The following is a 13,153-nucleotide window of genomic DNA, read 5'->3' as shown; positions in this document are numbered from 1 at the left end:
GACACAGATCAGCCCTGAATCTCTGATATCCAGCCATATCCAGCATATGTGACTGACTACCATTCCAGGCTCCAGAAAACATCCCTGAAACTGCAAGGACTTAGTGACCATCTCAACTATGGTCTGGTCCCTGAAAGGAGCACTTGTACCTGGATGTCTCAGAGACATACCCAGAAGAAGAAAAATATATATGCTCTGAGCCTAAGGTTAGATGAGTTCATCACAGATCCCAGGTCACGCCTTTGAGACTGCCCTCTGAGCAGGAGGAAGAAATGGGAGTCACTCAAGAGGAAGAGTCATCAGCTCTAGGCCGCGGCCCTAAAAGCATGGGGCCCGAGGGCCTCTTCCCAATCCCTAAAGAAACAAAGCACTGGTCCCAATAATAACTCATTCTCCCTTATCTAATGCCCAGGGTTTCCCTGGATCCTGAAATAAAACTGACCCTGCAAAGGGAAGGAAAGCCTACAACTAGCCCAGCAAGGCAACCAGAAAATGATGTGTGTATCTTCACAGGGCAGAGTCAAATCCAGGAGTTTCAGAAGTGCAAGGTGCTTTGAAGCCAGAAATTCATTTATACTGTGGTTCTCAAACTTTAGTATGAATAACAGTCATCCTGAATGTTTTTGTTCTTTTTGTTTGTTTGTTTGTTTTGACAGAGAGAGAAAGTACTTGAGGAGGAGGAGGGGTAGAGGGAGAGGGAGAACAAGACTCCCAAGCAGGTTCCATGCTGAGCACGGAGCCCAATGTGGGGCTCAATATCATGACCCTGAGATCATGACCCAAGAGAAAAATCAGGAGTCAGACCCCTAACCAACTGAGCCACTCAGGTACCCACTGAATGCCTGTTTTATAATACAGGTTCCTAGGCCCAAGGGATTGTGATTCAGGTTATAAAATGAAACTAGCAATTCTGATCTCAGGCATCCACGGAGTATACCTTTAGGAAGTATTCAAGGTTTCTAGGGGCTGTTAGGCATCAGATGTGAAAAGGAGCTTTAAAGGAACTGACAATCCTCAGAGAAATCATTAAAATGCCATGGAGAGCTTTTGGTCAGCAAAGGCCCCTGGGGGTCTATGGCTCCTAATGGTTAGTATTACGCTTATATTCTTCAACTGATAGGGAAAATGAGTTTGACGCACCAGAACTAAGACCAACTTTGAAGCCCAGCAACCTTTATATAGATGATTAAATTTTTATCCTTTAAAGGGTCACCACGAAGGTACCTACCCCACAGAATTACATACAGGGAGAAGTAAATTAAATAATTTGAACAAAGTGTTTAGCATAATGCCCAGACACACAGAAGCTGAGCAAATGTTACACAGTAATCAAGTGTAATCATTAATTACTACTAATTATGACTATACCCATGCTCACCAAGAAACCACTGTAACATCTTGCTTGTTTGTGAAAGACTGAGGTTAAATGTGGTCTCTACAGATTGAGGTTTTTCTCCAGAGAGATGTTATTATTAAGGGTATTTTTTTTTTTAACTCAAGAGCAAAAAGAATCACATCCTCAAATACATCACCAATGTAATTAGAAACATTTTAGAATTCTCTTCACCTTCAGTTCTGACATTAACCAAAAATCAAAATGCTCCAACAGTGCCATCTAAATATTCTCTGAGTGAAAAATGAAGCTATGGGGTTCTGTGCAACTTTTCAGTCTACAGTGACCTCTGCATGCTTCAAACTAAATCTGGGACTGTTACCTGAACTCCCAACAGTTTCAACTACCTAAGAGAGCTGCCCCCAAACAAATAAACTTAACTTCCAGATGAAAGATCCAAGCAGGGGTGCCTGGGTGGCTCAGTGGGTTAAAGCCTCTGCCTTGGGCTCAGGTCATGATCCCAGGGTCCTGGGATTGAGCCCCACGTCGGGATCTCTGCTCAGCAGAGAGCCTGCTTCCCCCACCCTCTCTCTCTGCCTGCCTCTCTGCCTACTTGTGATCTCTGTCAAATAAATAAAATCTTTAAAAAAAAAAAAAAAGAAAGAAAGATCCAAGCAGATCAGCAAGAAGGCTTGACAGCCGAACCTGATGAACATTTGGCCAAGTATTTCCTCACCAGCCAGTAACCCCTGATATTAGAAAACCCCATCTCTCCACCCCCTCATGTAGCCTGTTTGCTTAAAGTGCATAAGAACTGGTGAGACACACTTCCTGAAAAGGGAGCATTGGTGGTTTTGGATAAAAAGGGCAGAAAAGACAGATGAAGATAGAAAAGACAGAAGCAACTAAGTTTCTCCATGAAGAAAGTAAAGGGAAAGAATATTACAGAATAGATTAATATCAGAGAATAAGACCAACTTGAGCTTTCAGGATAAATATGAGACCTCTTTAGCTGCTCTGATGAAGGTACCACATGCCTCTGGGGAGAAAGGATTAAACACACGGACAGAAATATATAGCCCACCCTCTCCCATATCTTCCATTAGGTCAGTCTGAACATGGCTTTGCCCCTCATTAGTCATACTTGACATGGATCCTGGAGACTGGGGGTCAGGCCTGGCCCAGCCACCATCACCAGAGAACACATCCATGATAAACCCAAATTCCTAATTCCTAAACTACTTCACGCCACCCCATACTGTAGCCACTCAGGAACAGAAACTTTGTTTAAAAAAAAAAAAAAAGGCTGCATGTTTTAATTCAAGAAATAAAAGTTCACAGGCAATCCAGAACAGGTGCAAGGAATTTGTTCTAAACAATCAGCCACACCTGCTGCAAAAGTCCAGGCTCCATGGAATCACTTTGGCCAGTGCCTCCTGAGATGCTCTTTCAGCTGAGGAATGGAAGGCAGCAGCTGCTGACACTCGTGACAACGGAGAGGCAGCTTCAAGAGCTCAGGCATCCCATCTCGGACACTCACTCTGCCAGTGTCCTGTACCATCTCTATCACAGCTGCAAACAAAGAAAAACGTTCAAAGCCCACCTACTCTGAAAAGCCAATGTAAGATAACCCCCAGAAAAGCAAATATGACTCCAAATAAAAACATGCCAGGTATCCTAAAGCTAGTAAACTTGAGGTTAAACTCACTGTGGGGAAAATGCGTTTGATCAGATTCTAAATCTGAGCAACCTGTTTTTGAAATAATTACACTCCTTTGGGACACACTGTAAGCAACCCATGTTATTATGTCAAGCGCTTACCACAGTGCTTTATCGCTGGTAAGCGTTTGGTAGCTGCCATCATTAATGCCAGCATACTGCAGGTGCACAGTATACACACTGGAAAATGCCCTCTTCCATATACACACAGCCCTCCCCTGTTAATTAACCACTCATGACATGAGGCAGCCCCCAAGCTCCTATCCAGCTGATGGCAGAAAAGACAATTGTTGAGAGCTTTCACATCCATGAACTCCGATAATTCTCAGGACAACCTTTAAGTCCCCTGTTGTTACAATAAAACACCTTTCTGGCTCTGACATAACAGCTTTCTAGGTCCACCCCTGCCCCTTCAAGAAGGCTGCTCAAAGCAAAGTGGCAACACTACTCAATTCAAATAATCCAGTTTCTTTTAATGGGTCTCTCTTTATAGGGACACAAAGTTGTATGTGGGCTTTTGAGGTCAGGTAATTATCTAGGGAAACAACTAAATCAAATATAAGAAGAGCTGAGAAAATGAAACAAATGTGAAAACTAAAGAACTCTGTTTACCTTGTGATTCTAGGAAGTATTCTGTATTGAAAGAATTCCAATGTTTTTTGTTTTTAAGGCAAGGAGAATCAAAATCCTGGCTGATCACATGAAGGTGTACATGGCTAGTTGAGAGAGAAGGAAGATGATCATTAAATCCATTAAAAGCTATGGCTTAGTCAAAATGAAAAACAATAAAAATATGGGTATACAAAATATTGCTAGTGTTTCCATTTAATCCAATTCATTCAATCATTCACTTAAGAACATTTAATGCTCACTAAGTACCTACTAGAGCCAAGCATTATTCTAGCACTGGGAATTTAGCAGTGAACAAAATGAGAAAGGCCTCTGCCCTTATAATTATAGTCTAATAAAAAAAGACAATTTTTGAAAAGAAAAGAAATATATAGGGAAAATTCAAATCATTAACATTGGTTTTTTTGGTTTCTTTGTGTGTGGGGGGGTGGTTTTAAGATTTTATTTATTTATTTGACACACGGAGAGAGAGATCACAAGTAGGCAGAGAGGTGGGCAGGGGGGGCAGGGGAAGCAGGCTCCCCGCTGAGCAGAGAGCCCGATGTGGGGCTCGATCCCAGGACCCTGAGATCATGACCCAAGCCGAAGGCAGGGCTTTAACCCACTGAGCCACCCAGGCACCCAATCATTAACATTTTTAAGGAAAAACATAAACCAGGGAAATGGGACACAGAGTGCTCAGGGGTTAGAAGTTACCTCTTTAGCTATAGTGTTTGGGGAAGGTCACTCCAGGCAGTGATTCAAGCTGAGTAAGCAGTCAGGCAAGCAAAGATCTGGAGAAAGAATATTTTGGGGATCCAAGTGCAAAGACCCTAAGATAAAAAAGAACTTGCTGCAACTAAGGAACAGAAAGGTGAGAGGTAAGGCCGGAATGGTTCCAGCCGAGAAACAGAGACTAGGTAGGAGTCAGAACATAAAGAATCTTACAGGCTGGGGCGCCTAAGTGGCCCAGTGGATTAAGCCTCTGCCTTTTGCTCAGGTCATGATCTCAGGGTCCTAGGATCGAGCCCCACATCGGGCTCTCTGCTTGGCAAGAAGACTGCTTCCCCCTCTCTCTCTGCCTGTTTCTCTGTCTACTTGTGATCTCTGTCTGTCAAATAAATACATACATACATACATACATACATACATAAAGAAATAAATAAATAAATCCTTAAAAAAAATAAGAATCTTACAGGCTGACAGGAGGTCTACAGTGTATTCTGCTTATATTGTCCCTGATTTGCACTTTTAAAAGATCACTCTGGGCTGCCCTGCAGGGAAAGAACTCTAAAGAGGGTAACAAGGGATACAGAGACAAGTTAGGAAACTACTACAGAAATAATCACGCCTTAGATTAGAGCTGTAGTGTCTGGAATATAGTTTGCAATGGAACCAACAGGACTTCCTAATGGACTGGATGTGGTTTGGGGGAGGTGCCACTTACAGAGATGCAGAAGCTGAAAGGAAAGCAGGTTTGGGGCAGAAAACCAAGAGTTCTCTTTTGGACTTGTTAAACCCGTAGGATGCCTTTTTGCATAAATTTGACTCTTAGAATCATTCTGTTCTATTCTCCCAATAAATAATCAAACCAACCAATACATACAGGAATCCAAAATGGAATAAAGGCAGTAACAAACAAAAACCTAACAGTATTACAAACGAAAAGGGAACCACACTGAAGGGGGTCAGGAAGAAAACAACTAGGGAAATGAACTTTGGCAAACTAGGATACCATAAAGATGGAAAGAACTATATAGAAATACTGTGAGTAAATGTCTTTCTCACAGGGTTAACAGTTAGCAATTCTGTAACTATTTTATGTGTATACTAAGACCAAACAGGAAAGTGAATTTATTAGAGCTAATGAGAGCCAGAGTTTTCATCCCTGGAGAAAGAAACTAAAATAAAGGAAAGGGGGAGACAAGAATGAAACTTGCATAATTAAACTGGAGTCAGAGATATCAGTATAAATGTCATTTTCCATACACATACACAAGTAGATAAAGAAACAGGGAGGTGTGTGTATCTGTGTGGATTAAGATTCATTCATGTACTTCCTGGCCCTATCTGTGAAAGGACCTAGGAGCAAAAATACTCTGGGATCAACCAACTTCTCTCAATATAGAAATCTAGTATCCAAGTCTTGGTTTATAAATATCTCCAATAAAAGGAACTAAATATAATAAAAGTTTCATTCCAGGGCTAGAACAGGAAAAATACACAATGAGCCTGAAACGTCTTGTTCCAGAAAATAAAGAAGTGTTCAAAAAATGTTGCGGCCCTGTCAAATGATTCAGGACCCAACTTAAAGGAGCTTCCAAGGACTAAAGCTAGAACAATGTGAGCAACAAAATGAATAATGACAGGCTAAATTAAAACCTATAGAATATGGGCGCCTGGGTGGCTCAGCGGGTTAAGCCGCTGCCTTCGGCTCAGGTCATGATCTCAAGGTCCTGGGATCGAGCCCCACATTGGGCTCTCTGCTCAGCAGAGAGCCTGCTTCCCCCCTTCTCTCTGCCTGCCTCTCTGCCTACTTGTGATCTCTGTCTGTCAAATAAATAAATAAAATCTTAAAAAAAAAAAAACCTATAGAATAAAATCAATATCCGTAAGTCCACACTGACAAATAGCTGAATAAATACATACTGGGGGAAAGGGAAAACTCTTTCATACAGAAAAATTCTAATTAATAAATTAAAGAAAATGATGGAAACATAAAATCACCAGTAGGTAAACACCACAGTAATAACTCTTGCAGGCAAGACTTTCCAATAAATGCTAAAACTGGGCAAAAGTTTGGGGAGAAACAAGATATAAGCATAGTCCATAACTATCCAAGACATTCATCAATAACAAAGGGAAAAATAGTAATTTTGAGGAGAGAAATGTGGCAGACATCACCATAACAAAGTGATCAAGGTTAATATCAGTAATAAGCCATCTTAACATCACCTACTCCTTGATATGATGTACTGAGAAGGAAGCAACATCACCTTGGTGGTATTTGGGGAATTAAAAAAAAAAAAAGGCGTAACCTCAATCTAATCAAGAAAAAATATCAGATAAACCCAAAATGAGAGATATCCTATAAAACCAACCAGTAATCATCGAAAGTGTCAAGATCATAAAAACTAGGAATGGAGGAAGAAGTGTCATAAGTTAGGGGAAACTAAGGAGAGACAACAAATAAATCCAATGCAGTATCCTGGACTAGATCCTGGAGCAGAAAAACATAAATATTAAAAAATTAAAAAGGTGAAATTCAAATGAGATCTAGAGTTTAATTAGTGGTGATATTATGGAAGATCTTTGTTCTGCTTCACACTTTTTTTATATTTTCTAAATGGAAAATATATTACTTTTACAAGAAAAAAACATGTAACCTTTTCCTTTCCATGGTGTTTATTCAAAATTATAAAGTGATCATAAAAGAATATGTAAAACGGCAACTTACTGCTCATTTTGCTTCCCACCCACAGTTGCCACAGCTCTTTTTAAAATTCTTGGAATAACTATTTATTACATAAAAAAAGTATGGACACTGAGATTACCATGTGAAAAGCACTCTACAGTCAAAGATTCTTTTAGCCATGGGCTGTGCAGCACTGGAGAAATAGGATTACAATTATGGGTGACTTCTGCCTTAAATTTCTGAATAAGGCTTTAACAATAAAAAATTACATACAGCTGATCCTTAACTGACCCCCCCACACAATCAAAAATCCAAAAATGTAATTTTTGACTCCCCCAAAACTACTAATATCCTACTGTTGACCAGAAGCCCCACCAATAACAGCAACAGTCCATTAACACATATTTTGCATGCTACGTATATTATATACTGAAATCTTACAAAAAGTAAGGCAATGAAAAGAAAACGTTAAAGTCACAATGAAAAGAAAATACATTTACAGTATTTTACTGTATCAAAAAACATGTGCATATAGGTGGACTGGCACAATTCAATGCTATGTTGCTCAAGGATCAACTGCCTTTTTTAAAATGAGGCCCAACATACATCAACCCTGTGACCTAGCAACTTCATTTCTAGGAATTTACTGAAGACCAAAAGAATGAAGGATGTGCATGACATACACAACAACATACATGAACCTCAAAATAATAATGCTCTAAAAGGTCCGATAGAAGAAAAGTATACATTGTATGATTCCACTTATGTAAAGTTCTAGAATAGGCAAAACTAACCTATGCAGAAAGAAATCAGAACAACGCTTTAGGGTTGAGGGGTGGCTTAACTGAAAAGAAGTGCAAGGGAACTTGGGATATGACAGAAATGTTCTGTATTTTTATCAGAGTGATGTTACATGGTATGTATGTTTGTCAAAACTGACCAAACCATAAATCTTGTGAATTTGTTGCATATAAGTTATGCCTCATTTTAAAAAAAAGAGTACTGATGGGGAAAAAATGTGGCACAAAAAATTCATTTGTTTAAAGTGGTCCATCACATAAGTCATAATTACCTGAATAAAATGTGAAGAATGTTGGGCACTTTAAAAAAAATAACCAAAAGAAAATTTGACACATGCTACAACAGAGATGAACCTTGAAGACATTATCATAAATAAAATAAACTAGTCATGAAAAGACAAACACTGTATGATTCCACTTACATGAAGCACCTAAAGTAGTCAAATTTATAGAAGCAGAAAGTAGAATGGTAAGTGCCAGAGACTGTAGGGGAATGGGATGTAGTTTGGGAAGATGAAAAAGGTTCCAGAAGCAAATGATCGTGACGGTTGCACAACAATGTAAATGGACTTAATGCCAAAGAACTGTATACTTAAAAACAGTTAAAATGGTAAATTTTGTTAGGTTTATTTTATCACCAAAAAAACAAATGAACAAATACAAGATAAAAACTCCAAAATCCAATTAGTCTGCTTATCTTGTTGCTTAGCTCTAAAGAGCTATGGAGATCTGCCTTGCTTGCATTCTTTAAAAAGACTCAGTTATTCCTTTCTGAGTCCTTCTGGGTATGAGCCAAAGGCAAACAGGCTCTATATTTTTCTCTCATTTTATTTTAAACCCTAGGTCTACTGAGCTGTCAAGACAAAAGTCAGTGATGTTTGTCTCCTTCAAAGCAATGGTCCTTAATCATTTAGGGGTTTATAGATGTTTCTGAAAAATCTAATAAAAGTCACAGGCACAAAAAATTACAGGCAAGTCAGGCAGAAGGATGGAAGTTTCAGCCCACCTTCCTTCGAAACATCCCACCCTAGTTCCCTGGGCCTCAGGACTATCAGCACAGGCTGATATACCAGCACAGGACTATCAGGCTGAATCCATCTGTCTGCCCAGACAGAACAAGAATGCGCTAGCACTACCCACAACACTTACCTCATGCTGGGAATGGCATGGTAACCCAATCGGAAGCGGAGTTTGCTGGACCCAGCAAAATCTGTGATCATCTTTTCCCCCACAGTGTGCATGTGTTTGAGGAGCTCAAGGTGTTCCCTGGTCACAACCTTCAGACTGGAAATGGAAGCCCATGGTAAGACCAGCCAATGGTGACGAGCCTTGGGATATTTATCCTTAATCACCACCACCTGCTCATCTTTGTAAATCTAGAAGAGGGGCATAAGAGAAGGAAACAGACATCTACCACATATCTTCTGCACGCCAGGTGCTGTCATATTCACTAACTCACTTAATTTCCCAACACAGTCTTAAGTGAAAGGTTTCCATATCGCAGTTTTGTCAGATGAGAGCTGACACTTGGGTGAGTGTCTTGCAAAGTCACATAGCTAACAAAGTGGGACGTCTACGATTGTAAACCAGGTCTAGTTGACTCCAGAGTGTGTGTTTTCAATCACCACACTACAAAGAATACACAGAAAACGCACAGTACAAAATAGTTCCTAAGGATCTGATGGAACATCCTTTCAAGCATTAATTCAAATGCACCCTTCTCCACTCTAACCCAGTAAACCATTTATCACAGCATGTGTTCCAAGAAGCCCTATCAGATCTGGCTCCTTGTCACCCAGGATGTAATTTAAGAACTCAAAGACCCCTCCCAGGATGATGCCTGACTATTAATCCCAGGGCAGCCCAGCAACTACAGTCACAATATATTACCTGACACTCCCTTGAAAGAAACCCTACTAAGGTTAACACAACTTCCCTTAATAACACCCAGAAGTTTAGAAGGAACAAAGAAGAGGGGATATTCATTTGAAGAACTTAGCTTCTCGTCAAAGAATCCAGTTGCTAACTTACTAATAATGGGAAAAACCACTTGTTCTCAGAAATTAGTCCAATAAAATAAACCTCATTCAGAAGGACGGATCTCCTTTGCTTTCATTTGTAGTTATGACCTCTGTGGGTTAGCCACTTAAAACATGAAGTGTATTTCAATGCCAAAATGTTATTCTGACCTGCATTTTGGGATCCTGCATAGAAATTTTCAAGCCTTGACTCCAGTGGCCCAATGATTCCTGAAACAAAAAGGGGCAATATAAATTGCAAATGTTAATAGTTATATTCAGCATTAGTTAATACTGTACATCAGCAAAGCCCAACTGAACTTAGTAATGAGATTAGTTTTTAAGAATTAAGCTAGGGGCGCCTGGGTGGCTCAGTGGGTTAAGCCTCTGCCTTCGGCTCAGGTCATGATCTCTGGGGGTCCTGAGTTCGAGCCCCACATCAGGCTCTCTGCTCAGCAGGGAACTTGCTTCCCCCTCTCTCTCTGCCTCTCTGCCTACTTGTGGTCTCTGTCAAATAAATAAATAAAATCTTTAAAAAAAAAATTAAGCTATATCCCCTTTACTCAATCATTTGCCTTTATAATCTAAACCAGCTCCATTTTCTTCCTACACAGGATTCACAGTTGTGTGTCTAGACAAAGGCTGGAGATGCAAGTGTCAACTGCATCTTCTTCGCCCTCTCCCACTCCACCTACAGCTAACTACACTTCCACTTTGACATCAGGATGCGAATCACATGATCTATGAACAGTGCTCCAATGCTAACCTTCTACAGATAAACATATGACTGACCCATTTCAGCAGTTCAGTGGTAAGTACACAGCCATTATCTCCCTACCTTCAAGTGGCTTACCTCAGGAATTCAACAGTAAAGTACACAAAGGGACCTTCACTTAAGCGAATGGTGACACAAACAAGTGACTCTTTCATCATGGTTAATAAGCCTTGTCATAGTTAATAACCTCTTATGTATACCTGGGCTTTACAGTGTCCAAAACAATCAGGCAGTCATCACATCTCATTTAATCTCCACATCATCCATCAAGCACACAGCCCTCACCTTTTTGGTAGATACATCTTTCCTCTTTTTTGAGGGCAGAGCAGATTGGCTAGGATCACTCCCAGGTTCCAGTCCTGTACAGGACTCAGCTTCCTGGGCAGCATCTCTTTCTATAGAATCACTGCTGCCTGACCTCTTTCTCTTCCTGTGTGTTTCCAGGCCAGGGCTCTCTGCTTCTTCCTCAAATTCTACGATATATGGATAAAGTTCATTCACCATGTGGAGAACCTGGCCAGGCTGCAGCTTCACCTCTTGGTCCTTCCCAATTATGACTGAGTCAATGCTGGTGGGATTGACCCCTACCTATAGAATAATCAGAAAATAATCACAATGATAGCAATAATACCACTAGCAGCATAGCCACTGCTATGTTAACCACTTACAGCATGCCAGGCACCATGCTTAATGCTCACTTCCACTCATGACAGAGAAGCTTTAATTGGCTGGCACAAACACTCTAAAATCAACAGCATAAGAAATCATCAAGTATAAAATGGAAACCCAAATTACAAATACACATACCTGCTTTACCTTGACATATCCTTTGTTACACTCTGCTTTCAACTGTACTGAAAGAGATATAAAAAAAGTTAAACCTAAATGCCACAAAGAACCAAGCACTTGCTCCTATTCTCCCTGCAGGATAATGAAGCCTCACTCCAGGAGGCAACTTGACTGGGGTTTCCTCAAAGGCCTATGAGCAAAACTGCCTGTTATACAGGCGGCTGGGCTCCAAATCCTTCCACAAAATGTCACCAGCACACATACTCCCTTAACTCTTGCTAATATCCCTATGAAGCAGCTTCACAGAATCCTCACAAGTCTTGCTATTCCAGCACCCTTAACCCACTCAGGATAACAAACTCTACAGTCAGGAAAGGGACCCAGTTCTCTCACAGACTCTTGGTTCATGATTACATCAGGCTTCCACTATTTAATACAATTATAAAATGCCTTCAGTAGAGAAAGCCAAAGGATACATTCCTGGAAAAGAGAAGTTAGTAGGCACACTGATTATTCTAGAAAGAGGATTGCAGGAACAGAACAGTCTGAGCATATATGGGGAAAAAATAACATTAAACACTTGTGTTCAGAGAAGTAAACAAAATTTCTAGGGGGAGACAGGGTGCAGAGACACCACAGCTGCTATCCAGGAAGGACAGGCAGAAGACAGGCTGACACACAAGTCCTTACAGTTGCTGTTGTGAAAAGGGGACAGAAAGTGAAAAGCAGTGTCTGCTTCTGTATCTTGGACCTAGACAGCTCAATATGGCTTTTTTCCCCCCATTTAGATTAACTCATGTAGGAAAAACCAACACTACAGACTCTAAGCACTGAGAAACCCTGTTATGGGGAACACACATGTGGGGGCCTGGTAGCAGTGAGCATGTCCAGAGTTTACATGTGAAAAATGAGGTATGTGGTAAGGCTTTTTCCTAAGGACCTTCATTTCATCAAATCCCAGGAAAGGCAAATTCAAGAGCTAGATGCCAAAGTCTTAAAAAGATAACCCCCTCTGTGTGAGCCATCATGTAAAGGAGGGAACTACCCCATCACTTCTCAGACATGGTTTCAGGCTGGAGGTCCCAGAATTCAACTGCCTCACTGCCCAGTGAGAGGAATCTTCCTGGGCAAAGCAGGGTACAGGATTCAGGTCCACCACCCCATAGTAACAGGAAGGAACCTGCCTATTTCCAGCACTGAATATTAACCACTTCCAGTGGGGAGAATCAGGGGTGAATGGGTCCCTGGTGTTAGCTAATAGAGCATGGTTTCTGAGTTTTGTTTATGGCAGATAAAAAGCTCCTACCAATAGCATCCAAGAAATGTGCATCTTTGGGTATCATTATCCTGAGGAACAAAACACAGTAATCTGCGCATTGCTATGACCAATTACCTTGTTGTCGCGAACATTTCTTGTCAACGATCTTGGTCTCTGGACCACGCCCAACCATGACTGCTTCCAAATGTGGAAGTTTGATTCGCTGGTGCCGGTTATCCTGTCTCACCAACCAGCACACCCGCATCATTACTCTGAGAGAAAAAAAGCACACACACACAAGAGAATCACTGGAAAAATTAGCACAAGTCCTCCAGAGCCATACTCCAGCACTACGACACACGCCATCAACCAGTGACTTCACCTAGGTCTCAATTTTCTCACCTGTAGAACATGACAATGACAGGACTCATGAGGCT

The 13,153-nt window shown here is 40.9% G+C and overlaps 1 protein-coding gene across 7 annotated transcripts in view; it reads right to left on the bottom strand.

The window, feature by feature from the left end:
- The window catches only part of APTX (aprataxin), a 60,475-nt gene that overhangs the window by 42,740 nt on the left and 4,582 nt on the right, over positions 1-13,153 (bottom strand). For 5 of the 7 annotated variants that reach the window (XR_004277474.1, XR_004277475.1, XR_004277473.1 and 2 more), the window contains exons 2-8: positions 12,852-12,988; positions 11,477-11,523; positions 10,955-11,257; positions 10,066-10,125; positions 9,026-9,252; positions 3,665-3,768; positions 2,723-2,905 (exon numbers count right to left, since the gene is read on the bottom strand). Coding sequence is in view for 3 of the 7 variants with exons in the window: in XM_032307799.1 (XP_032163690.1) it covers positions 2,751-2,905; positions 3,665-3,768; positions 9,026-9,252; positions 10,066-10,125; positions 10,955-11,257; positions 11,477-11,523; positions 12,852-12,984 (1,029 nt within the window). In the remaining 4 variants the exon portion in view is untranslated. Of the gene's footprint in view, positions 1-2,627; positions 2,906-3,664; positions 3,769-9,025; positions 9,253-10,065; positions 10,126-10,954; positions 11,258-11,476; positions 11,524-12,851; positions 12,989-13,153 lie in introns of those variants that run through there. The other 2 variants (XM_032307800.1, XM_032307801.1) reach the window with 2 other exon arrangements.

This window comes from Mustela erminea, chromosome 12, assembly GCF_009829155.1.
Source record: "Mustela erminea isolate mMusErm1 chromosome 12, mMusErm1.Pri, whole genome shotgun sequence".
Taxonomy (NCBI): Eukaryota; Metazoa; Chordata; class Mammalia; order Carnivora; family Mustelidae; genus Mustela; species Mustela erminea.
This window is presented reverse-complemented; position numbering and strand designations above follow the sequence as displayed.